This window comes from Prionailurus viverrinus, chromosome B2 (genome assembly GCF_022837055.1).
Source record: "Prionailurus viverrinus isolate Anna chromosome B2, UM_Priviv_1.0, whole genome shotgun sequence".
NCBI lineage: Eukaryota > Metazoa > Chordata > Mammalia > Carnivora > Felidae > Prionailurus > Prionailurus viverrinus.
The window spans coordinates 33589904-33615669 of NC_062565.1; the positions used below are offsets into that span (position 1 = coordinate 33589904).

Consider the following 25766-nt stretch of genomic DNA (forward strand, 5'->3'; position numbering starts at 1 on the left):
TGATGAACTTCTCCCCATTCCAACCAGCTAGACAGAAAATGAATACACATAAGGCACGTTGGAAAACGGTTTAATGATCACTCACCAAGATCCATAGGGAACTTTACATGTGTACAGGGATAAACTTTTCCACTACTCCTCCCATCACTGTGTTCTTCATGGTAGAGTATCACAAGTCAAAGTTTCTGGTTGTTTCATCTACTTAAAACCAGATGGAAGAAACAACCTAAATCATAGCAACTTCATGCTTCAATGTGAAACCATCAAAGCTTTCTTGGAAAGACTTTCTGAAAGCAGCTTCTCTGTCTGGAAGACGCTTAAGGCCCATGTACCTTTCTTCTTCCAACTAGCCAAGAAATAGTTAAATGCCTCAGAATGTCCAAAGAGGTGCCAATATTTAGTCAAGGCAAGTATGAAACAGGCTGCATGCCTTTTAGATGTGATGAATATCAGAGTTCTGAGAAAGACATTAAAATCATCATGGAATCCTTAGAGGACTAAAGCACCTGTGCAAAAGTCTCATGCAGTAGGAAGTCTGGAACCGGTACTCCTTCCTTCAGTACCAGGCCTTTCTAGGCTTCAGTCTAGAAGAAGATGATTTTTTTGTGCTTTGAGTTGGGGATCTGCCCCTTCGACTTTAACCTCCGAACAGCCTCCCTCATATGTTTGGGTTGTAGTGGTGGCATCTCTCCCCACTTCTCACACACATCCAGTGCTAAACAGAAGATAAGAAGAAAGTTTCATGGTCACACAGGACTTATTAATCACATAATCCATTTGAATCCTATAATTCTCATTAACCCTTCATAATCTTGCTAAGGAAATAAACCAAGACATTTTCCCTTCTTAAGAGAATGCTATAAAACCTATCACGTTAGCTTTAGTGTAATATATAATCTTCTACTTAAAAAAATAAAACATTTCACTGACTGGAGACCAGCAATACACTCAGCCAAGGTTCCTTCTTTGATGGATAGAGGACAGTTCCCAGGATTCATAACATGAGGGACAACTCATCATACCACACTGGTCAGCCCCCAGTGATAGCTTATCTTAGGTCTTTAATTTGGCAACAGAAATGAGCAAACTCCATTGGGGAAAAATACGAAGTAGGCTTCTGTCGCCCTGGACTGAGGACAGGAGTCTGGAAAGATTTCCCAGATGCTTCCTTGAGTCCCAGTATTAAAACTTTTGAGGAATAATGGTCATGCTCTCCTGAATACAAAGTGCCCCACTTGGTCAACTTCTAGTGCAAATGGAAACACCCACAGGTACTTCATTAGGTCCCCTAGCATAGATATTCTTGAAAGTTAAGACCACCAGAAGTTCAATCCTGTACATGCTATCAACAACACTTACCTTCTTCTACCACCTCCCCGACGAAAACCTTGGAAATGCCAGACATAGCAATAACAACATTCTGAGACACAGAGGTGCCAGTGATGGACTGGATCAGCTTGAAAGAAGAACAAAGACTATGATTAAGAAAGTCAAGGACTGCTTTTAAGAATATGGTACCCTTTAAGAGTTTTGTACTAAAAAGGTTTTTACTAAAGGCTGGATACTGAAATGAAGACTATTAAGACAAAGATTCAGGTGTACAGCAACTCATTCTCTACGTTTAGACCTTATCCCCAGAATACAAAACTCCAATTGATAATCGAGAGGCATTTTATTTTTGTTTTCCTGTGTGAATGATCCACCAACTTGACTAGCACCTCATTCAAAATGAGGTGGACACAGTTCTTGTGTCTAGTTCAACTCTCATATCTGATGGAAATGAAGTGTGGTAGCCCATCCTTACCCTTTTAATGGCTGCCTTAGGGAATGCTGAGCGGCGGTACATCTCATAACGGTTCAGTTGCTCCTCAGAAAAAGAAGAAACCAGGATTCTAGACAAAGATTCAGATAATTAAGTTGGCTTACAACAACAAATGTTTAAGGTATATTATCACATCAATAAAAGTCTCAGACAATTAGAAAATGAATTTTCGAGGGGTCAATAGCATTAAGCTTGGTGCTTACAAGAAATGAAGACAAAGCATTTTTACTCTTTAGAAACTTAAGAGAAAATGACATACAACTTCATTTCTACTTCATTAACAACAAAAACTTAAACTACAATGGTGGGTCACTATATAGATTATGTTTTCAGCACTAGGCTCTCTCTACCCCTAACTCTACCTTATTACATTTCACATTGATGGTAAAAATTTGATACATAAATTTATATTCAAACCAGTAGTTTTTGACATTAACAGACTTGGGGGAAAATATTTGTAAAATATATGGAGAAGGGTTTATGCTCTTAATGCTTTCCAATAAATAAAAGATAGCGATTTTGAAAATAAGCAAAGGACATGAATAGGCAAGTTACAAAAATACCGATGACCAACACAGAGGAAAAAAAGTTAACCTTCACTATTAACTAAAGAAATTAAAATGATAAACTAAAATAAGGTAACATTTTTCATGAATCAGACAGATGAGCATTATAAAGAATGGTGTTAGTAAGAATGGGAGGACACAAACTTATACATGCTGGTAGAGTGTGAAGTGCAACCACCTTTCTGGAGAAGAATTTGGCAATGTGTATGAAGAGTCTTTGAAAACATTCAGACTGTTTGAACTGGCAATTCACTCCTTGGGGGTTTATTTAGGAACTAAATGGACAAGTATGCAAAGATGGGCTCAAAGATGCTCAATCATAATAATGTCAAAAGAAGAAAAAGAACTACAGGGATTGGTTAAATGATCATTCATCTACATAATGGAACACAATGCACCCACTGAAATTGATAATTTACAGGCAGATTTACAAGAAAGTATTTAGCTATAAATATTTAAAACATTTAAAACAAAATCTGAAAAAGTATATAACTTAATCCATACCCAGGGTTAACTGTGGGTGGTGGGATTATAGGTAATTATTTTTTCTATTTTTCTGTATTCTCTGATAAATTTGCAATGAGCCCATTAAAAAAGTTATGACCTATGTATAATTACTGACATGGAAAACATTCACCATATACAATGTGAAAAACAGGTCACAAACAGTAACATCTTTGAAAAAATTTATTTCTGGATATACATGTATAGAAAATATCTTGGACACTATACCTCAAAATACTAACAGTGTTTATTTCTGGTGACAAGAGGATATTTTTTTCTTTTTATTTATTTATATTCCCTAAAATGTTACATAAAGTATTATTTGCTTTACTTTCTTTTGAGTATAAAAAAGGGAAAAAAACTACAGGCTCCCCAAATTTATTGACTTTGTACGGTCAAGTTAGAGACTTGAAATGGGGAAAAAAAATCAGAAAGTAACTTACTGCATCTTTTGAATCTCATCTTCATCCACTTTTTGCTTCTTCTCTTTCTTTTCTTTGGTATCTATTTTCATTTTTTTGGCTGCAGGAGTAAGTAAAGATGAGTCTTCCCTTTCAACTGCTGTTAAATCTGAGATATCCTGACTCTTGAGCTGAGAAGATGAAAAGAAACCCTATTATATATTTGGCCTACTTTCCAGACTTGGGGAAGAAGGTAAGACCTCATTCTCTTTACAGCACAACAAATCCATTATTCAATAGTTTTTTTGGTTCCAAGCACTGGCTGTACCATCATGCGTTAAGATACACTCTCTGTCCTAAAGAAGTTTCTAACCTAGCTGTGAAAAGAAAACCAGCCAAAGAATCCAACTTTCCAGTTTAGCTATATGATCCTAGCTCTAGTATGTTTACAAAGGAAATGAAGTGCCAAGGATCACGATAACCACTCTCCCGCATTGAGCCCACTTTCCTGACCTCATCCTTTAGAGGGGATGTCAGAAAAGGCCTCTCCATCCAGCCAGCTCTTCTGCCTCTAAATCTATACATCTCTTTATTGTTGATGATTCCATCTTGAAAGAATATTAAAAAGGAGGCACCCTCTCTTCAAAACAGTGTTTCTTTGGATTTGTAACTTTTAATAATTTTTTTTTTTTTTTAAGTAACCTCTACCTCCAGCATGGGGCTCAAACTCATGACCCTGAGATCAAGAGTTGTAGGTTCTATCAACTGAGCGAGCTAGTTGGCCCTGGATTTGGAACTTTTGTTTTTTAATATATATTTTTAAAGCTTATTTATTTATTTTGAGAGAGAGAGAGAGAGAGAGAGAGAGAGAGAAAGAGAGAATCCCAAGCAGGTTCCATACTGACAGCACACAGCCCAACGTGGACTCCAGCTCATGAACCATGAAGTCACAACCTGCGTGGAACCCAAGAATCAGAAGCTCAACCGACTGAGCCACCCAGGCGCCCCATGGATTCGGAACTTTTAAGTGAGCTTCTCTCACACATAATGCTCTTTTCTTCCTATCTTTCAATTCTACTGTATCACGCAAATGTTTCTCACTGCTAGAATGTGAACTTTTTGAAGATAGGTTTGTCTCTTATTTCTCTCTCCCCACATAAGCATTTAACACAGGTTTACTCATGCTAGATGTTTAATAATAATTCAAATCCAAACTTCATCCCCTCCAACTTAGTATACAATCAAAAGACAACAAACTTCATTAATGGGATTTAACCTCTGTTTTTCTTAAAGAGGAACTCACATAAACTCATAGAGGAATATGAGGGGGTAGGTAAGAGTGAAGATAGTGTATCTTTAAAAAACTTTTCAATTTCTTCTCTAGTTACCTATTTATACAAGTTTTCTAACCTCTATGTGCTTGAATTTTGGTGATTTATATTTTCCTTAAAAATGAGTCATTTTCTTAGATTTTAAAATTTATTTGGCCTAAATTTGAACATCAAATATTTCTGGTTTATTCTGTTCTTTTTCTGGTTTCTTGAGGTGGGTGCTTATTTTCAGCATCTCCTGTTTGTTAATACAAATATGTAAAGCTATGAATTTTTCTTTAAATACGGTTTTGGTCAAGGCCCGTACGATATGATGTAGTGTTCTCTTTGTTAATTTAATCTAAGGGCTATTTAAAAAACAGTTTAAAATGTCCAGGGGTTAGTTTATTTGGGGGGAGTGGCAGTTGGGAGAAGCTTTTTGTTGTTAATTTCATATTTATTGCACTGTGCTAATAGAATGTGCCCTGTTTTGATTTCCGCTTTTAAGAATTTGGGTTTTTCTTTGTGGTATGGTATATGATCAATCTTTAAGGTTAATTTAATTTAAATTAACTTTAAAAAAGGTTTGTTTTTTGATGGGGAAAGAGAGAGACAAAAAGAGAGAGAGAGAGAGAGAAAGCACGCATGTGCGTGCACGCGAGTGGGGGGAAGGGCAGAGAAAGAGGGAGTCAGGAGACTGAGAATCCCAAGCAGACTCCATGCTGTCAGCAGGGAGCCCAGCCTTGGCTCCATGTCACAAACCCTGAGATCATGACCTGAGCGGAAGTCAAGAGTTGGAAGCTTAACCAACCAGCCACCCATACCCCTGGTATATGATCAATTTTTAAAAGTGTTTCAGTTTGGGGCGCCTGGGTGGCTCAGTCCGTTAAATGTCCGACTTTGGCTCAGGTCACGATCTCACGGCTCGTGGGTTTGAGCCCTGCGTCAGGCTCTGAAGCTCAGAGCCTGGTGACTGCTTTGGATTCTGTGTCTCCCTCTCTCTCTTGAACCCCCCCTCCCCCCCCAGCCGGTCGTGCTCTCTCTCTCTCAAAAATAAACAAACATTAAAAACAACAACAGTGTTTCAGTCAGAAGTATCAAAAAAAATGTATCTCCTGTTGGGTGCAAATTTCTGTATGTAGTGAGCTCTTTATTGGACTGAACCAATTATTATTCAAATCCTCTATGTCCTTCAGATCTTTTTTAAAGGTTCCTTCTTTAAAAGTTTCATCACATTTTTTTTAATGCTTACTTTTTGAGAGAGCGAGAGAGCATGTGAGCACGAGGTGTGGAGCGGCAGAGAGAGAGAAATCCCAAGCTGGAGCCTTGCTGACAGCGCAGAGCCCAATGCAGGGCTTGAACTCAGGAAGCCGTGAGAACATGACCTGAGCTGAATGAAGTGTCTGTCCCATGCTCAACCAACTGACCCAACCAGGTGCTCCCACATTTTTCTAAAAGTTCTTACTTTATATATTTTGATGCAACTTAATTCTCTGAAAGGCTGTTTCTATCTAATCCAGTGTCCTCCCCATGATCTGTTTAAGTCCCTAGGAAGTTCTAAGACTCCAAGATTCCATCTCTAGAAACGGAAGCCAGAGCACGCTGAGATTCTAGTCCCCTGACTGATGCTCAGTTAGGCAACACTGCTGAGCTCTTGGGGTTTGGTGTGTTTATGCTATAGAGTCCCTTGGACATTGACACCCAGGTCACTGGTCGTAGTTAAATGTCCCACGAGGGTAAAAACATGACTGAACCAGTAACTCCAAGTCTCCCTTTAACGGCTCTGCAGCGTATGACAGTTATGCTTGAGCAACATCTAGGAGAAACCATATTTCGGTCAAAGGGATACGAGGAATCCTGGCTTCTAGCTCTTGCACTGTCTGTGACATCAGATCCCAATTTCCTCACCAGGAAAACCAAGAGGCTATGTAAAACTCCCTTAGGGGCGCCTGAGTAGCTCCTCCTGAAAAGCATGGGACTCTTGATCTCAGGGTCCTGAAGTACAGCCCCACGTTAGGGGTAGAATTTGCCTAAAAAAATTTAAAAAATCTCTTAGAAGTAGCCTTAATATCTAGGAGCGGGGATTAAAAGTATTAACCCAGAGGCTGGGGCTCTGGAACCGAACCCGCACTACAGTTTTGTCTCCTCCCTCTCCGGACACATCTTGGCAGATCTAGAGGGAGTCATGGTGAGTTCGAGTTATCTAGGCTTGGCAGGGACCAACCAGGAAGCCGGTCGAGCAAGCTCTCTTAACAAAATCTCGGAGTACTCCTCTGACCTCAGCCACACATGTCTCCCTACCTCGCCTTCCTCCGCCGCAGCTTCTTTCAAATCCGCATCTCCGTCCCCATCAGTTTCTTCTGGGATTCCGTCTGTGTCGGTAGCCCCCGGGCCCCCGGGAGCAGCAGCCGTTTCTTCTGACTCCCCCGTCTCTCCACCTTTTTCCGGGGGCGACTCGCAGGCATTATCCATAGCAGCAAGAAAAAGAAGGGCGAGATCGCAGTCCTGTCAGGTTCGGGAGCTCGGGACTGACTGAGTCAGAGCAACCTAGAAGCTTACTTCCTATCGTCGCGCTGCGATGACGTCACACCGACCGCTCCTCGGAGGGATCATTTTAAGGCACGCGTAGGGAACTTCAAGAGCTCCGTTTTAACTGATTTGGTGGCGGTTGGAGACGGAAAATTGAGGGTACGGAAATCAGTTTGTGGGTTTCCCACTCTGGGAAATCAGCATTTGTAAAGGAGAGCTGTGTTGTTTCCTGAAGGGCGTTTTTCCCCCTCCATGCTGCCTTTCTAAAAACGTGGTTAACTCCCTAATCCATTTTCCTCAGAGTAAAGTTTGGGGACGGTAGAAGACTCTTTTCCGTTGTACGCCAATGTCTTGGGATGTGGCTGCCTGGTAAAGTTTTAGGCAGGGACTCAACCTCGTACATTTTAATTGGGGAGAGGCCGTGGGCCTGTGTGAATTGCCATTTCTTTTCGGTTCCTCAAGCACCTAAAAAAAAAAAAAGTCATATAACTTGAACAGAATTGATCAACCCATCGATTCACTCCACATTTGTTGAGCGCCTAATTAGAGGTAGGAACAGTTCCAGTAGCAAAGACAATATATACTTTCTACCCAATTAAATGATTTTTCCAATTCACCGGTACTCACTATCCAGGTCGGTTTCACAAACTTGACTTCTTATGTCAGTTCGGTTAATTTCATCAAAAAGTAAGAGGAAACAAATTCTACTGGGAAGGGAGGTCTTGTCTTTGCATGTTTCACTTTAACGAGACTTTTCAGAGATTGGGACCATGAAGAAGAGATATTTGTATTTTAAAAATTTCCTCTCTTCCCTCACTGAGGTGCGGAGCAGGCCATTTTATTCACCTCTGTATCACTAGGTCCCAACATCCATCACATATTTAACTTATGCGTGCCGAAAGAATGAACTTGGAAATGTAGGTGCGCGTTACCGTATTTCTCTCTTTGTTTCTACGCTGCCTGGGTGAATTACCGTATTTCCTGTCCTGTGGGCTCCCAAAACCTTTGGGGAGGAAGCGCACGTCGGGAGGCGCATACAGGTGGGCCCCATTTGTTCCCTAACACCTGTACAGCGGCTACCTATCAGGCGCTTTCCTCTTGCCCTTGGAGGCCTATCCCGACCCAAACCGGTCGGCTTCCAGCAGACCAAAGCCACCTGCGCCCGCCGGCCGAGCCCCGCCCAGCTAGGTGGGCAAGGGGGCGGGGCGCGGGGGCGCGGTGACGCGTGACGCCAGATCCCGGAAGTGACGCGCTCCCGGGCAGAAAAGGCGGGGGGGAGGGGGGTGGTGTCCCCGGCCAGTTTGGGGGGTGCGTTGCCCGGAGACGGAAAGTTTGGGAGCCGGAGCAGGCTCGGCTGCGGCCCCGGGAAGGGGGTCCAGGGGGCGGTGGCCCTGGGGATGGGGAAGGAGCAGGAGCTGCTGGAGGCGGCCCGCACCGGGCACCTCCCGGCCGTGGAGAAGCTGCTGTCCGGGAAGCGGCTCTCCTCAGGCTTCGGGGGCGGCGGCGGCGGCGGCGGCTCCTCCGGGAGCAGCGGCGGCGGCGGCGGCGGCCTCGGGTCCTCGAGCCATCCCCTCTCCAGTCTGCTCAGGTGGGTAACGCGCCGGGGCCGGACGGCTGGCTGGAGATCCCCTCTCCCCCGCCCGTCTCCTGGGGCTCCTGAGAGGTCGGGGCGCCTGAGACCCGGGCGGGTGGCTTTGCTGGGTGCCAGGGTCGAGGACCGGCGGCCCACGGGGCCAGGAGCGCCCGTGCAGGTCCGCGGGCGCCGGGCTCTCCTATCCTGACCCGGCTGCGGAGAATGGTGGGAGTGCCCGGGTGGCAGCCTCCGCCGCATGGCACAGCCCGGCTTCACCCTCGCCCGCTCTCGGGTGCCAGCTGTCGTATCTCACAAGCTACTTTAGAGCAGAGAAATATTTATTTGAAATCTCCCTCACCTCATGCAGAAACTCCCACGCCTTGCAGAATCCCACCGCTCCCCCGGAGGATATTCTCTTGGTTCCCTTCTTTTGGGAACTTGGAACCTTCCACCCTGCTCCGCAGGACCTGGCTTTTGTTGTTGATACTAAAATCGTGTCTGGATTTATCACGTTCAGAGTGGTGTTCTTTTAGCCCCTCTCGTGCTTGCAGCTCAAATTCTAGTTCGTTGTCGGGAGCCTCATTGGATTAGTCTCTTAAGTGGCATATGCGAGATTCATCGAGGGGGTTACTCATCAAGAAACAAAGCTTTAGAAAGACAATTGTTTAGGAAACTTAGGGGTGCTTTAAACTTTTCTGAGATCTGTTGTTAAAATAAACACTTGAATCCGGAGCTGGTAAGGATGGAGAGAGAAAGGTCACTTTTGTGTGGCTTGGAGGGGGGATTGGAGGTACTTTGTCAGTGTGAGTAAAATGTGTTAGTTCAGCAGCACTTTCATAGCCTGTTTTCTTTTCCTTCCTTGTTCTTTTGAGGTTTTTACGAAGTGGAAGTTCATTTAGAAATGGCTTCGTTGGCTTTTGTTCCCCATTGGTTTTTGTAACTTCAGTTTGAGTGAGTTTGGACCAAAGAAGCCCAGGGCTCTAATAAATTGTTAGGTATGAAGCACTGAGTACAGACCCAGGTCTACACAGAAGATTTTCAAAAGCGGCATAGGAGAACTCTCCCCATGAGTTCTTTTTTGGGAGGTTAAAACCAGTGCTGTTTGCCGCAGTTTCTCCAGTCCCTAGGGCAATGCTGTCGCACAGTTGGTACCTAGGGTTTATTGAATGAATACAAGTTATCAATTAGAGGATGACAGATTTCTAAATAAAGTGATGGTTATACTCGCTGTGATTGTTAGTTGTTCAGCAAAAGGAGACAGAACTTAGGGGATGAGATGGAGATTATGACTTCTAGGAGGAGGACTTCAGCTGGCTTTGAAGGATGTGAGGATATAGATAGGTGACATACAGTGAGATAATTCCAGGTTGGCAAGCTATGGTCAGAGGCATAGAAGCAGGAAAAAGGCTTGTTTGATGCTACTGGGGCACTAGAAGAACTTCCTGCCGGCAGTCTGGAGTTTTTGGGCATGATAAAACGTAATAATGAATGGGTACATTTCCATCCTTTAGAGTGATGTAGTCTTTCTTCGTATGTTTATAGTCTCAGTCCCTAGATCAGTGCCTCGCAACTCAAACGTACTTTGGATGCATGCATTGGGTTTTGAATCTTCTCTGGATTACTTTGATATTTCTGCACTTCTGATATCTGAGAGATGAGAGAAAGACCATACATGTTCCAAGTGCCAGTCTCTAATCAGGTGAATAATGTAGCATTTGGAGGTTTGCCAGAAGATACCTTAACCCCTAGTATATCCTGCTGAAGTGAGAAACTTGCACATGTCTCCCACCTTCCAAGTACAGGTCAAATTGCTCTTAGGCTCACACTTCAGAGACTGTTAACATTTTGCTGAGGATTTAGCTGCCGTGTAGTTAAGCAAGACTAGGAAATCTTTGTTTACCACAGTGTTTTTACTTTTGGCCTCATGCTAATAAGTTCAGTCTCTGTCCTAAAGTGTGGATGTGTCTCCACACCCTTGCGTAAGACAGCTGATTCCTGATTTGCTCTCCTGTCTCTTATAGAGATGGTAGATGGCCTAAGAGCTGCCCTAACCTCTCATCCTTGTGATTCTTAGGGGCAGGGAGGATCTGCACCAATAGTTACACTAGGTGTGTCATTAATTAGAGGTGATTCTGGCTCAACCTAGTGAAAGATCTCTGAGCAAATGATACTGTGTATTTAAATAGTCTCTAGGTCAGCATGTCCTCCCTTTTTAGGTTTGGAAATCGTGGAGGGTAGGTTCCCTATGCCCACACTCCACACCTCAAGGACCCTTAACGGGAGCTAGGGAATCGTAGCTTTAGATCTAGCCTTTGCATTAGCTGCCATATCCCACCCCCACTAGTACTGCCAACTGTAACCTATGTTTGTCCAGCTGTTTGAGTGACCAAGTAAAGCTGGCAAGAATAAGAGCTTACAGCTGCATTGGATATAAATGTTCCAAACCACATGTGTGTTTGTTCATCTACTTATGACCAACCCCCCCCAACCGACCCCTCCCCCCGCCATGTCCACAGAGGGTTTGTGCTGATTCTGAAACTACAAAATGCCCCTTCTCTTACCCCATGTCTTTTCTCTTACACTTCTTGGGCTTAGGTCTTAACTTCTTACAGCCCTCCCTAATGACCCTAATACACACGGATCTCTCAGGCTTCTACTTCTTTGGAACCCATCATCTGTAGTGTGCAGTAATTCACTGGCTCATTCTTTACTTGTCTGGCTTTCATAGTTTATTGCACTGGCCTGTCAGTATAATGTTGACGTGCAGTAACCCTCACCCATTGAGAATATCCCTGAGAATCAGAAAGTCAGCAAAAACTTCTACTAGGAAAACAAAAAGTTGTTATAAACTTCATGTCTTTCTGACCTTTTCTTCTTTACTGCACATTTATTCAGAGGCAGTGTAGTATTACACTTAAGAACACTTGTTCTTGGGGCGCCTGAGTGGCTCAGTTGGTTGAGCATCTTTCTTCGGCTCAGATCATGATCTCACCATTCGGGAGTTCGATCCCTGCGTCGGGCTGCGTGCTGACAGCTCAAAGCCTGGAGCCTGTTACAGATTCTCTGTCTCCCTCTCTCTCTGCCCCTCCCCCACTCATTCTCTCTTTCACTCTCTATCTCACTCTCTCAAAAAGAAAAAGACTACTTGTTCTGTAGTCAGACTGCCTGAATTCATAGAGTACTGCCATCACCGACTAGCTGCTTGATTTTATTACAAATTACTCAACCACTTGGAGCCTCAATTTCTCCATCTGTAAAATGGGGATAATATTGTTTGCTTTATAGGTATCACCTTAGATAATGTGTGACACTTCCCACACTTTCTGGCACATTGTAAATGCTCACTATTCGCCATCCTCAGTTCAGCACATACAGTTTTGCCATGCTGCCCCTGGTATGTGCAAAGTACCAGGCTAGACATATTTTAAATGGTGTTCTTTCACACTTGGGTATGCGTTTTCCAGGTCATGGCAGATTAGAAGCTGTAAATAAGAGAGAACGTGCTTAGGTAGGCACATTAGTGCTATTCATTTACCTAGTGTTTACCCATTTTCTCCTTTTGTGCCAGGCTGATTGCTACATGCCTTGCAAAGTTTATCTCAGACCTGGCACAGAATAGGTACTTTATCAAAATCAGTCCCTCTCCTGATATATCGTCTGTTTCCTTACAGCGTTTATAGTAGTATGATATGTCTGTGTGACTGATTGACAAAATAAGAGACAGAAAAAGCGATTAAAATCTATCCTAGCTTTTCCCATCCTCAGTAATTTGAGACTATTAACATAGATGTGCATAGCCCTACACACTTGCATAGGCCCCAAGCATTGTTGTACTAGATCTTAGTGCCGTAATTTCTGTTTATGATGACACTTAGCCATCAAATAAGTTATATGCAATAGAGCATGTTAATGAAAGTAGGAAAAACATATTTTAGTTTTTTATCCAAAATGATTCAAATACAATTTTTGTTACTTAAAGTAGATTATTTAGAAAGCATAGTTCTCTGAAATGTCTAGTCCTAGAGTGGTTCCGGATGGCATGGATTTTACTTTACATAATAGTATCTCCTTTTCTGATTGTTGAACAAATGCATGCCTTTGGTTGGTAGCTTGGGACAGGCGCTGTGTTAAACTTCATTTTAACTCGTGGTATTTTTCAGCCCTGGACACACATTGTCATGGAACGGAGAGTTTGGTATATTGATGCTTTTAGCGAAACTGTTGATTTCCAGGAGAGCAAATTCTATTAGAGACCGTAAGATTGGGGTTAGAAGTGAATTCTATCAACTAAAGGGCAAAAAGGCCTGAAAAAAGAAAATGTTACAAGAAATCATCATATATTGACTTAAACTTTTATTGAGTTACGAGCTAAATACTGATGAATGTGAAAGGTGTAAAGTAAAACGTATTCCTGAGGGTTCAGAAGCACAGAGAAACTAAACCAAAGGCTAGGACTGAGGAGTAGATGTGTCATAGTTTAGGAACATTCTATATTTAATTTCTCAAGCATGAGAAGAGTGAGTAAGAACAGAAGAAGCCAAGGAGGCTTACTGGAGAAATCGAAAAATGTATAGACAGTAGCAATAAATGTAGCTATAAACTAGTTTTTATTCTATCATTTGAGGTGAGGAGGGAGACTATCCAGAAATCACCACGAGTTTCCCAAAAATATGAAAAATTTTTTTGAAGTAAGGAAGGAAAAATGAAAACTTTTGAAAAATGGACCCCACTTTGGGGACAATAGAAAGTTCTTCCAATGTCAGAAGACAATGACAACTTATTCATTGTTTTTAAGAAAGATTCCTAAATTTATGTAAGTAATTCACACTCAAAAGAAAAAAAAGTGTTTAACAAAACCATCGCATTAAAATGGTCCTTCATTCACTCCCCAGAATGGATGTGTAGCTTGTAAACTGTAATGACGTGACAGCTTTTCTCTCACTGCCTTCCTGCAGTGCCAGATTTCTTTTGAATATGCCTAATTTGAGCAAATGATTTTAACATCCTAAGAGGACAACAGCATTCTACGATGTTGATGTGAGGTCCTGAAGCAGGATCTCATGGACATGTGTGATCTAAGTTCTGGCTCTTTCCAAGAGAACATAACAAAACAAACCAACGAAACCCAACTATCCATTAGGATAACCGTTTTCTTGATATTACACTAAAGCTTTTCAATTCCTTAAAAATGATTTTTAAAGAACTTTTTTTTTTTTTTTAAATGTTTATTTTTGAGATAGTGCGAGAGACAGAGTGCAAGCGGCGGAGGAGCAGACAGAGGGAGACACAGAATCGGAAACAGGCTCCAGGCTCTGAGCTGTCAGCACAGAGCCCGATGCGGGGCTCGAACTCACGGACCGTGAGATCATGACCTGAGCCGAAGTCAGATGCTTAACCGACTGAGCCACTCAGGCGCCTCAAGAACTTTTTAATATACCTCTTTTAAGTATGATTTTATTGGGATAGCAGCCCTTTTATTTTGGAATTGCTATACATTTTTGTTTTCTTTAAAGCAGACTATGATTTTATGTGGTTATTTTGTGCCTAAAAATCTAGAGAGTTACTAATCTTAAACGAGTAGGGCGTGTAAGTGTAGAAAAAGATTTAGGGGCGCCTGGGTGGCTCAGTTGGTTAAGCGTCTGACTTCAGCTCAAGTCACGATCTCGCGGTTTGTGGGTTCGAGCGCCGCATTAGGCTCTGTGTTGACAGCTCAGAGCCTGGAGCCTGCTTCGGATTCTGTATGTCCCTCTCTCTCTCTCTGCCCCTCCCCTGCTTGTGCTCTGTCTCTGTCTCTCAAAAATAAACAAACATTTTTAAAAAAGAAAAGAAAAAGATAATTTTACATAAGTTTGAAAAGTCAGACATCTCCTCTCCCTTTTTCTGAATTCTCCAATTGAAGTTCAGTTTTTACTGTCTTAGTTACAAAAATTAGAGACTGGAAACAGTGAAACAGTCTTGTGGTCGGAAGAATTTGATTTGTAGCCAGTCAGCTTCAGCATGTTCACTTGTCCTGGGAGATTATGGTCCCAGTGAAAGTTGCATCCTTGGCCAGAAAAATCCCTTCTGAAGGTTTTTTTCCCCTTGGTTTGTTCACCCCCAACAGCTGTGAAATTTGGCTTGCAAAAGGAAGTCAAGGCTATTTCTACCCTAGTTTTCAGTAGGGAAAGTAAATTACTGGGTTTTATAGCCCAGAGACACCAAGGAAACCCCAAAAGTAGATAGTGGAGAGTTTGTTCTTGGAAATGTCAGGCTCTCCTGTGGGTAGGAACTTGGTCTCTTCTGGACAGCCCTCAGAAAATGTTCCCCACACTGATTTCCAAAAGATTACTGGGAGATTTTCTGTGGTATAGAAAATTATATTGTTACATTCGTAGAACATCTTCAAATAACTTTGGTGTGGTTAGAGTTAATGGTAGTAATACTAGAAATTATATGTTATGGCTTCATATTTATCCTTTCTTAGTAATTTGTAGATCAAGTTTGTTTAGTTTACAAATCAAAAAAGAGTTTTTAAAACAAGTCAGTTGTCTCTGCTTTACTTGTGATGTTATTACTGCTATTAAAAATGGTGGAGATGATCCAGGAAGCAGAACTGCCCTGTGGATTACTTAACTGACGAGGCCTTAGCATGGCTGCCGAAGGTCAGACTCTGACCCAACTCTGCCTTGTGAGTTAGTCAAGTTACATAACCTCTCTGAGCATCTGTGTCTTCATGTGTATAATGGGCCTGGGATAGTATCTACTTCCTGAAGCAGCATCACGTGAGCTAAAATATGGAAGGCACGTAATGCCTGGTAAACCTTGGCTGCTGAAACCTTCTGATGGGAGCCCAGTGCTTGCCACCTTTGATAAACTGGAATGGTAATCTTGTTGTTAAGGACATATTTTATATTGATGCTGCTTTAAAAGTTATAGTAATTGATAGCAGGAGCTCCCAACCTTTTCAAATGTGAGTCCCATTTTTAGAAGCCTAAACATGGTAATAGTGGCAGGGTACAGACTGATACAGGTCTACAGTGTTTTTTCTGAGACATTGGGGTTTAGTATCCAGAATTTTGGGGTTGTTGAAGAGTCCTAGTGAGCCCCTAGTGGAATCTGGGTCAACAGTCTGAAACATTGTATCCCTGCAGTGACATCTGTCAATATTCACACTAAAGGGGATAAATATGAAGTATGTTTAGGGCAGGTTTTGCAACTAAACAAGTTTGCCAGTAACTTTTAAAAATCTATTTTCAGGGATTTTTGGGTATCTGAATTATAAATAAGGGATTATGGACCTCTACATTTAGTATAGAAAAATTGCCAGACACATGAAAGCACAAAGAAGAAAATAAAATCATCTGTAATCCCACCACCTAAAAGAGTTAGCTGTTGCAATTTTCATGTATATTCTTTGGTCTTTTTTCTTTACAAAAAAAATATATAATATAATATAATATAATATAATATAATATAATATAATATAATATGTAAATATATATAATAACTTTTTTTTACTAGAAATGACACTGTTCTGTACATACTTTGCCTCAGATTTTCACTTAATGTATTATAAACAACTTTCATTTTCTCTTCAACCTCATTTTAAATGAGTAAGTGGTATTCCATAGTGTGTATGAACTGTAATTATTGAATCCCTTCTTTGCCATTAGTTAGGAGTTTGTTTTTAGTTTTCTGCTGTTGGAACAGCATTGGCATATGTAATCTTGTAGATAAGATTGTGTGCACATTTGTGCTTATAACATTTTATGTACTGAGAACAGTAGATGTAGTTTGAGTATTCAACTGTGATGAGAGTTACATATGCAATTGTATTTGACGACTCTTATAATAAGAGTTACATCTTCTGGGTCCTTCTGATTGGGAAGTAATGTATTGATCTATGGCCGCTAATGCTACTTCTATTTAGAAAGTTACTTTTGTGCAGGCATAGGATTTTTAATGGTCAAGTTGGGACCTCTCAGGTCCTTCTTCAGAGGCTAATGTTTAGAAGAGGGCCATTAATAACACACAATGCATTGAGCAATATGCTTGAAGCAGAATGAGACAAAAGCCGTTTTCTTTTGTTGTTCTAGCTTTTATTTTGGGAAATTTCAAACATACAGAAATCAAGAGAATAAAATAATGACACCTCACATACCTTATGTACTCATAAAACAATTATCAGCTTATGGCCAATTTTGTTTCTTTTTATCACCCCACAACTAAATTATTATTGTTATTATTTTAAATTTTATTTGAGAGAGAGAGAAGGGAAGAGAGAGAATGCAAGCAGGGGAGAAGAGCAGAGGGGGGGAGAGAGAGAAAGAGAGAGAGAGGGAGAGGGAGCGAGGGAGGGAGGGAGAGAGAGAGAAAGAAACTCAAGCAGCTCCATTCCCAGCACAGAAAGCTTGACGTGGGGCTTGATCTCACAACTGTGAGATCATGACCTGAGCTGAAATCAAGAGTCAGATGCTTAACTGCCACGCAGGCACCCACTCCCCCCGCTGCACCGAAATTATTTTGAAGAGAGGCCTATATATCATATTACTTAAGTACATATTTTTAAAAGATAAAGATTTCTTTAAAAAATATTCACAATACCGTTATCACATCTAAAAAAATGGCAATTCCTTAAAATCATCAAATGTTTAGTTAGGGTTCAAATTTTCCATATTGTCTAAAATATTCTGTATTTTCCAGTTGGTTTGTTCAAGTCTGTAAACACCTTGTATTCGTTTGATATATCTTTTAGTCTCTTTAAATCTGTGGGTTTCATCTCTGTCATTTTTCTTTCCAGTGTATTTGAAAGAAAAGGGGCATTTGCCCCATTTCCCATAGTCCGGGTTTTGCTGATTGCATCTCTGAGGTGTCATTTAACATGTTCATCTGTCCCCTGTATTGCCTATAAGCTGGAAATTGGATCTAGAGACTTGATCTGATTCAGGTTCAATTTTTTTGGCAGGATTTCTTCCTCGGGGTGTTGTGTGCTTCCTTCAGTTGAGTCTTTCTTTTTTCTTTTTCTAAATATTTATTTATTTTTTGGAGCACGCAAGTGGGGGAAGGGTAGAGAGGGGGAAGCGGGCTCTGTGCTGAAAGGCTGACATCAGCAATCCCAGTGTGGGGCTCAAGCTCAGGAACTGGGAGGTCATGACCTGAGCTAACGTCAGATGCTCAGCTGACTGAGCCACCCAAGTGTCCTGAGTCTTTCTTTCTTGTGATGGTGGCAGCCATTGAAGATCACTGCCTAGACGATGACTTCATTAAGAGTTTGCAAAATGGTGATATTTCATTTCTATTTTACGTTCTTCACTTATTACCTGGAATACTTTTTAGAGAGAAACCTCCTGTTATCAACCACTTGGTTATCCTGGGATACAGTTTGTTCAGGAAAGATGAGTTGAATGCCTGATTCTTTTCTGTTCTTTACCAGTTTTCAGATCCATTTGGTTTCCTAGTAGTCTTCAGTGGTGTCTAATGAGGTTTTTTTTTTTTTTTTTGTAAATATCATTAGGAACTCATATATTTAAACATATTTATGCTTCAATAAAACCTCTTAAAAATGTGCTCTGAGATATTTAGACTAACAATTTTATTTTACTATGGAAAGCAGTTGAATTGGTTTATAATGAAGTGGTGTTGTGTGTGTTTGTGTATTTTACTTGACTGATATTTCTACTCAGAGTCCCCCCCCCCCCCCCCCCACTGTTTGTGCTGGTTCATCTGACAATTTGCGAATCAAGTGTTCTAATCCTTGAGAGTATAGATTAGTTCAGCTAGCTTCCAATCTTTTTTCTCTTTTTAAGTTTCCTGCTGGCCATAGATGGCCCTATAGACGCCAAAAGACTTTAAAAGCATGCTTGAGGGACTTGAGTAACCAAATTCCTTAGGTAGTACTTATGGAAGACCAACTTGAAATAGTGTTTTCCCACCAGCTTTATGGGCGGACTCTAGATAAGAATCTAGATCTGTTAAGCTGACTTGTTACTTAGATTATTCAGTCTTATTTGTTACTCTGAATATGTTTCACGGTGTTACTCTTTTTACATAAACATTGAAGAGTGAGTTGAATTGTCTTTTATTAAGTATACTAAGCACATTTCTCTCTGTACTTACTGTTGATTTCTAATTTAGTGCATTGGGAGTTCCCATTCACAGCTCTGATTTTGAGTTCCTGTTCTGACATCTGTGCATTTCTTTTCTTGGTTTGGAGCTATATACAAAATATACACAAAAGCATTTTTTTGTTGTTGTTACATTTTGTTCATTGGTTTTTTATGCTTGGAGTACAGGTGGGAGGTTTGGGTCTGGGTCCTTCTGCCTTGGCCCAGATTCCCCCGTTGACTAGCCATACAAATACTACATTATAGAGTCAATTTAAAAGTGATAAAAGCAGGGGTGCCTGGGTGGCTTAGTTGGTTAAGCATCCAACTCTTGATTTCAGCTCAGGTTATGATCTCACGATTTGTGGAATTGAGCCCCCACATTGGGCTCAGTGCTGGCAGTGTGGAGCCTGCTTGGGATTCTTACTCTCTCCCTCTGCCCCTCTCCCCTGCTCATTCTCTCTGTCTCAAAATAGATAAATACGGGGCGCCTGGGTGGCGCAGTCGGTTAAGTGTCCGACTTCAGCCAGGTCACGATCTCGCGGTCCGTGAGTTCGAGCCCCGCGTCGGGCTCTGGGCTGATGGCTCAGAGCCTGGAGCCCGTTTCTGATTCTGTGTCTCCCTCTCTCTCTGCCCCTCCCCCGTTCATGCTCTGTCTCTCTCTGTCCCCCCAAAAATAAATAAACGTTGAAAAAAATATTAAAAAAAGAATAGATAAATACGTTTTTTTAAGTGATAAAAGCAGCACATGGAACCACTTATTTTTTCTTTTTGATAGTTGTTGGGACAGTCAGGGCTCTACTTTAGAGAGATTTTGGCCTCTGTTAGGCAGTGAGAGCATTCAGCACCATTATACTGACGGATTTCACAGCACTTTTATGTGGGGCTCTCACCTTCTTTTAAGAGCATTTTCATTAGTTAAGATGAAAAAATAAAAGTAAAAGTAAGAGGGGGCACCTGGGTGGCTCAGTTGGTTAAGCGTCCAACTCTTGGTTTCGGCTCTGGTCGTGATGTCACGGTTCGTGGGTTTGAGCGCCACATGGGGCTGTCAGCGCAGAACCTGCTTGGTATTCTGTCTCCCTCTCTCTCTGCCCTTCCCCCCGGCTCACTCTCTACCTCTCGCAAAAATAAATAAATATTAAAAAGAATACAAGTAAGAGAAATATACTGAACTTCTTTACTCAGAATGGAAAATGTAGCTGAAAACACTGAAGCTTCATAGTGCCAAGCAGGTATCAACACCGTTGAGTTGGCTGGTGCATGATTCTTGCAAGACTGCGGCTGTAGCTCTGTCTCCACGTGGTGGGGTCTGTCCTTTGTCGTGACTACACCATGTGCTTATCCCTGCCAGTGATGACTAGCGGCAATGTGATGTATGGGCTGAGTCAGTCCTTTTACTGTGACTGGAAAAGCAGCTCCAAATGTGTATACCACTAATAATACCAGTAGTCAGCATTTATTAAGCATTCACTGATACTGGATAAGTAGCATTGATTTTTACATTTGGAAGGTACGATCGAGTGCTTGTCTTTACAAGGATTAAGTAAGAAAAAAAAATTTAGGTTTATTTATTTAGAGAGGGAGAGAGAGACAGGGAGGGAGGGAGAGATTGAGAGAGAGAGAGAGAAAGAGAGAGAGAGAGAGAGAGAGAGAGAGAGAGAGAGAATCCCAAGCAGGCTTCATGCTATCAGCACAGAGCCTGATATGGGGTGTGAGATCTCATGTTTGTGAGATCATGACCTCTGAGCCCAGATCAAGAGTCCGATGCTTAACCGATTGAGCCACCAGGCGCCCCATGAAAATAAAATTTTTTCTTGTTCATCCTTCTGTACATTTTGCAACTTTCAGCTTTGCTTATGTAGATCTCCTAATTACAACTGTTTTCAGTCATAGCAAAAGTTTAAAATCTCAGGGATTTTAATTTCTTTGAGGAACATTCTATTTTTCTTAAATTTTTTAATGTTTTCTTTTGAGAGAGAGGCAGAATGCGAGCAGGAAAGGGGAAGAGAGAGAGGGAGACGCAGATTCCAAAGCAGGCTCCAGGCTCCGAGCTGTCAGCACAGAGCCCAATATGGGGCTTAAATCCATGAACTGCGAGATTGCGATCTGAGCCCAAGACAGACACTTAACCAACTGAGCCACCCAGGTGCCCTGAGTAACATTCTGTTTTTAAAATTTGAAAAGTCTCTATTCTTACCTCTGAAAGGTAGAAAAAGTGGTACTGTTATTTAAGGTGTTAGCTATTACAGAGAACACAAGCTAATTTGGAAGTGGCACTTTATTTAACCTTAGAAAGATCGTTCTTCTTTTTTCTTTTTTAAAGATTTCTTGACTTTTATTTATTTAAAAATAATTTTTTTACATTTATTTATTTTTGAGAGACAAAGAGAGACAGAGCACAAGTCGGGGAGGGGCAGAGAGAGAGGGAGACACAGAATCCGAAGCAGGCTCCAGGCTCTGAGCTGTCAGCACAGAGCCTGATGTGGAGCTTGAACTCACAAACTGTGAGTGAGATCATGACCCGAGCTGAACTTGGATGCTTAACCAACTGAGCCACCCAAGCGCCCCTATTTTATTTTACTTTTTAAAGTTTACTTATTTATTTTGAGAGAGAGGGAGAGAGAGAATCCCAAGCAGGCTGTCATTTACCATGAGATCATGACCTGAGCTGAAATCAAGTCAGAGTCAGATGCTTCACTGCCTGAGCCACCCAGGCGCCCCAGAAGGAAACTTCTTTAAAGGAATTTTCTGCCTATATCAGAACCCATTTTGTTTGAGTGAACCAACCTATTGACTTTGTTTTCCTTTCGCCTGAATAAGCAGTCATTGTGATTTTCTTTTGCTGTCTTTAAACACAATCCATTTCTCCAGTAATTTTTCCTTTTGAATTATAGTCAAGACCTTCTTAAAAGAAGTTCAATAACCAGGAAAGCTTGCAAAACAGATCAGTTCAGGGCTGTTTACTTGAATCACTTCAAGATTCTTAGGCTTTCTTGTGTTTGTTTTTAGATCTTTAGCTCTTGGCTGGGCCTGGAGAGGAGCCCCAGTCCTGGCTTTGTTTTTAACTATTGGTGCATTGTGTCCCACTCTTCCTCTGATCCAGCTTGATGAAGCCTGAGCATTGACACTTGTCCTGGTTGGGTCCAGCTACCTGATTCTTGCTTCTTCCGGTTGCCCCATGGCCGTGATAAAACTTGCAAAAGTCGGCCCTTATTGCTGTATCTGAGGTAGTTAACTCACAAGTTAATTCACAACAGCTCAGAGTTGTTGCCATAGTTGTAGGTGGGTATGTACACGTGTATTTGGAAGGGGGATAGTTTTACTCTCGAGCACTTAATACTTTGTGTCAAGAACTTTACATCTGTATTTTCTCAGTTTACCTTTATAGTATGCCTGGTAGATATTATCGTCATTCCCATTTTACAGATGAAGAAGTCAAGGCTCAGGGACAGGTTAAAGTCCAGGGCCACACAGAGGGGTACAAAGCCAGGAGTCTCTCTGGCTCCCAAACTGTTGCTTATAGAGCACTGCATGTGACCACTTGGAGAATTGTCTCTTTGGATGAGATTCAAACATCACTCGCTATATGCTCAGGTAATATTTTACCAAAAAAGAGGAATGAGGGATTTATTTATTTTAACGTAATAGTTGCTTTTATAACACCTACTTTGTGTCATACAGTGTTCTAAGCACTTTACAAATATGATCTCATGTTGTCCTCATGCTGTCCCTTTGGGGAAGGCACTAGCATTGTTGCCATTTTATTGATGAGGATACTGAAGCACAGAGAAGTAGTGTAGCTTTGCCCCAGGTGGTAAGCCAGGAAATGATGCAGCTTGGTTTTGGTTTTGAACCCAGGCAGACTGGCTTCAGAGTCCTTGCTCTTAGTTTTTAGGCAACCGGGGATTCTTTTTTTGATTCAAGAATGTAACACAAAATCCCTTTGGAACACTTGACCTAAAGTAAAAGGCTTATTTTCAAAGAAATCATTGGCAGTTTCCCTGGAATATAGGAACATTACGTGAGGGGAATGTCTTTAAACTTATGCCAAATAATGTATTAGTTTAGAGAGTATAGGGGAATGCCCTGCAGCTCGTGAAGAGGGAAAAGCCTCCCATATCGCTTCTTTCAAGCTTTTCTTCTAGAAAATTCCCATCTTCCTCTCAAGCAGGTTAATGCGTTTTCATGAATTTCATCTGTGAGAAAGTTCGGCATCCCTACTTCCCCAAGTTCAAAGTGATAAAGGTTTGTTTTGGACACATGACTGCCAGCTGTACCACCAAGGCCAAAGTGTGTGCAAGGGAAGTAAGTCTAAACAGTTGGTAAGAAACCAGAGACCTGTGTATTTGAAATGATTTCTAATTTCTTGCTACCCACTCTGCTTTTTTTACAGTTCTCTCCCCTCCCCCTCCCCCTCCCCCTCCCTCATTAGTGGTTTATGTCCAAATTTTAGACCTCAAATAATAATTAGTTTGTCCATAAAATGATTTCCAGAGAATATTGTCCGGCCGGTTCAAATGAGTGTTGATACTAATTTGAAGCCTGGGATTTAGGGACAGGGGGTGTTACTTTCCATAATCCTCGGCGCTTTAATCTTCACAATCCTGTGGTATAGGTATTAGTGTCCATTTCACCGATGAGATTTGGAGAGGTTAAGTGCCTTGCCCAGGACTGAGGTTTTGCATTTGGGCCTTTAGAGTCTGTTTTGTGTGGAGATCATGGCTACCAGGAAGAAAGCTGTTGAGTCCCCAGGTTGTGGAAGTGGAAGGAGAATATAGTATTCTAGTTAAGCAGTTCTGAAAACACCTATGGGTCCTATATGCTTAGCAGTGATAGAAGAGCTCTATTACTTTTTACCTACAAATGCAAATACCTCAGATATTGAAATTGGCAGAGATTCTGGAATTGCTCCTTTTTAATCTATTGCTGCCTCCATAATTGTATGTTTAAGACCTAGCTGGAGAATAGTTTTCTCATTAGTCACTTATCAGCAGCCCTTTTACCATCTTTAGCCGGCCCAGGGCAGGCTTTCAAAAAGATTTCTAAGTAAATGATCCAGGACTTGGTGCTTCATTTTAAAGTTTAACTGCTTTTTGTTTTTCCAGACAGCGTGTATAAGAAATCAGGATCCAGTACTCTGACTCACTATGCTTTGTCAAATTGATAGAGCTGTCTGGGGCGCCTGGGTGGCGCAGTCGGTTAAGCGTCCGACTTCAGCCAGGTCACGATCTCACGGTCCGTGAGTTCGAGCCCCGAGTCAGGCTCTGGGCTGATGGCTCAGAGCCTGGAGCCTGTTTCTGATTCTGTGTCTCCCTCTCTCTCTGCCCCTCCCCCGTTCATGCTCTGTCTCTCTCTGTCCCAAAAAAAAAAAAAAAAAAAAATTGATAGAGCTGTCTTTTTCTTAATGTCTTTTCTTTACCCATGATGATGTGTTATGTTAGATGCATTGTCCTCAATTTCCATCACTTCTGCGTGCCTCTTTTTAATATTTACTCTTTTGCCAACTATATCATTCATTTACAGAGCAGCCCAGGTAAACTTTAGCTCCTGCTCATTCAGTTGCAGGATATTTATGAAGACCTAATTCTTTTGAGTGAGTTTTCATAATCATTTAAAAATACCTATTGGGGGTGCGTGGGGGGTTCAGTCAGTTAAGCATCTGACTCTTGATTTTGGCTCAAGTTATGATTCTCTCTCCCCCTCTCTCTGCCCTTTCCCTGCTCATTCTCTCTTTCTCTCTCTCTCTCTCAAAATAAATAAATAAACATTAAAAAAATACCTATGTTTGCTGATAGCAGTGCATATGTAATTGTAAGTTGTGTGTAAGCTGCTGGTACTAACAAAATGATCCAATAGCAGCTAAACCCAAGATTTACTTTGTGTGTCAGGGGCAGAGGGGGGAGGTCCCATTGTAATCTATAAAATTGCTTAGAACTTAACGTGTTTTTTTATCTTGATACTGATGGCTTTCCAACTGGCTTATTGTGGGCTTTGGTTGTCATTCCAGTAAAACGATTTTCCCATGAACCACTTCTTTAAAAGTCAGATCACCAGGTAGAGATACGTTTTTGGTTTGGTTTTTTTTTTGGTGAATTGAATCCACTGTGAGTTCAGACCACAAGTCTGGGTCTCTGAAAAAATGGGAATGTTACCTAAAAACCCAATGGCCACTGTTTTACTTGTTTACACACACGCATTTTTTTGAATGCTTCCTACTGCTCAATGTGTCATCTGATTTTCTTTTGGTGATGAAATAATGAGGTCATTGGAATCATACGATGACTCTGGCTGGCAACAGTTTTCCTCATTACCAGGTATGGGAGACTCGTGAGCCTTTGACACCTACAGGCTTTAACCTACTGCTTTTTGCCATAGTTTTGATTGTGGTTCACGTTTGTTTTAATCTCTCGATGTCCACTTAGTATTTATGCTTAGAAGTTAGGATTGGTCTTTGGGTTCATGTGGCCATCTGGGTTTGAGTGGAACAAAAACTAAGTCTTGTCGCTCCTTCCTTCATGGGTTTTGATTTTAGCCTTGTATGTGTTGTTGTAGATTCTTGGACAAAATCTGTAAATTAAGTTTTAAGTTCTTCTTGTCCATAGAGTTTTAGCTTGCTCTAGGTCTGTCTTGATCCTTGGGATCTGGAAAACACACAGGTCTCTTAGTTTTATCTAGTGTCTCCATGTGTGAACTCTGAAGGGAAGAGGCCGTAGGTTAGACAGAAAATTCAATCCACAGGAAACATTGTCTCCAGGAACCTTCCTCCTTCTAAGTGCACACTGCCTCTGGGAAAGGGCATGGGAGAGCAGTCCCTCGGGGCCTTGTGCCTAGTACCAGCTCAGCCACGCTCTAGCTGAATGATCTTGGGAGTGTTTCTTACTTCACTTGCACCTCAGTTCCTCCATCCATAAAACAAGGCAATGTTTTTAGCATTCTTGCCAGGTGTCCTGAGGAAGGTGCATGAGAACATCTCAAAGCA

At 41.6% G+C, this 25766-nt stretch overlaps 2 protein-coding genes across 9 annotated transcripts in view; one reads left to right on the forward strand and one right to left on the reverse strand.

Moving 5' to 3' along the window:
* Positions 1 to 54: 54 nt before the first annotated feature.
* TAF11 (TATA-box binding protein associated factor 11) lies at positions 55 to 8633 on the reverse strand. 3 transcript variants are annotated; one of them, XM_047860149.1, is made up of 6 exons: positions 8568 to 8633; positions 6905 to 7597; positions 3336 to 3484; positions 1805 to 1892; positions 1360 to 1456; positions 55 to 715 (listed from the first exon to the last, which is right to left on the reverse strand). In XM_047860149.1, exons 2-6 carry the CDS (start codon positions 7073 to 7075, stop codon positions 585 to 587), a joined length of 636 nt encoding a protein of 211 aa, XP_047716105.1. In that variant the 5' UTR covers positions 7076 to 7597; positions 8568 to 8633; the 3' UTR covers positions 55 to 584. The 3 variants fall into 3 exon arrangements, with proteins under 3 accessions (XP_047716105.1, XP_047716104.1, XP_047716103.1); XM_047860148.1 differs by lacking the exon at positions 8568 to 8633 and adding an exon at positions 8106 to 8277; XM_047860147.1 differs by lacking the exon at positions 8568 to 8633 and adding an exon at positions 8065 to 8277.
* ANKS1A (ankyrin repeat and sterile alpha motif domain containing 1A) overlaps positions 8426 to 25766 on the forward strand; it is a 180361-nt gene continuing 163020 nt past the window's right edge. For 3 of the 6 annotated variants that reach the window (XM_047860139.1, XM_047860138.1, XM_047860140.1), the window contains exon 1: positions 8426 to 8720. In XM_047860139.1, coding sequence (XP_047716095.1) covers positions 8530 to 8720 — 191 coding nt within the window. In that variant the 5' untranslated portion in view covers positions 8426 to 8529. The remainder of the gene's footprint in view (positions 8721 to 25766) is intronic. The other 3 variants (XM_047860142.1, XM_047860141.1, XM_047860144.1) reach the window with 1 other exon arrangement.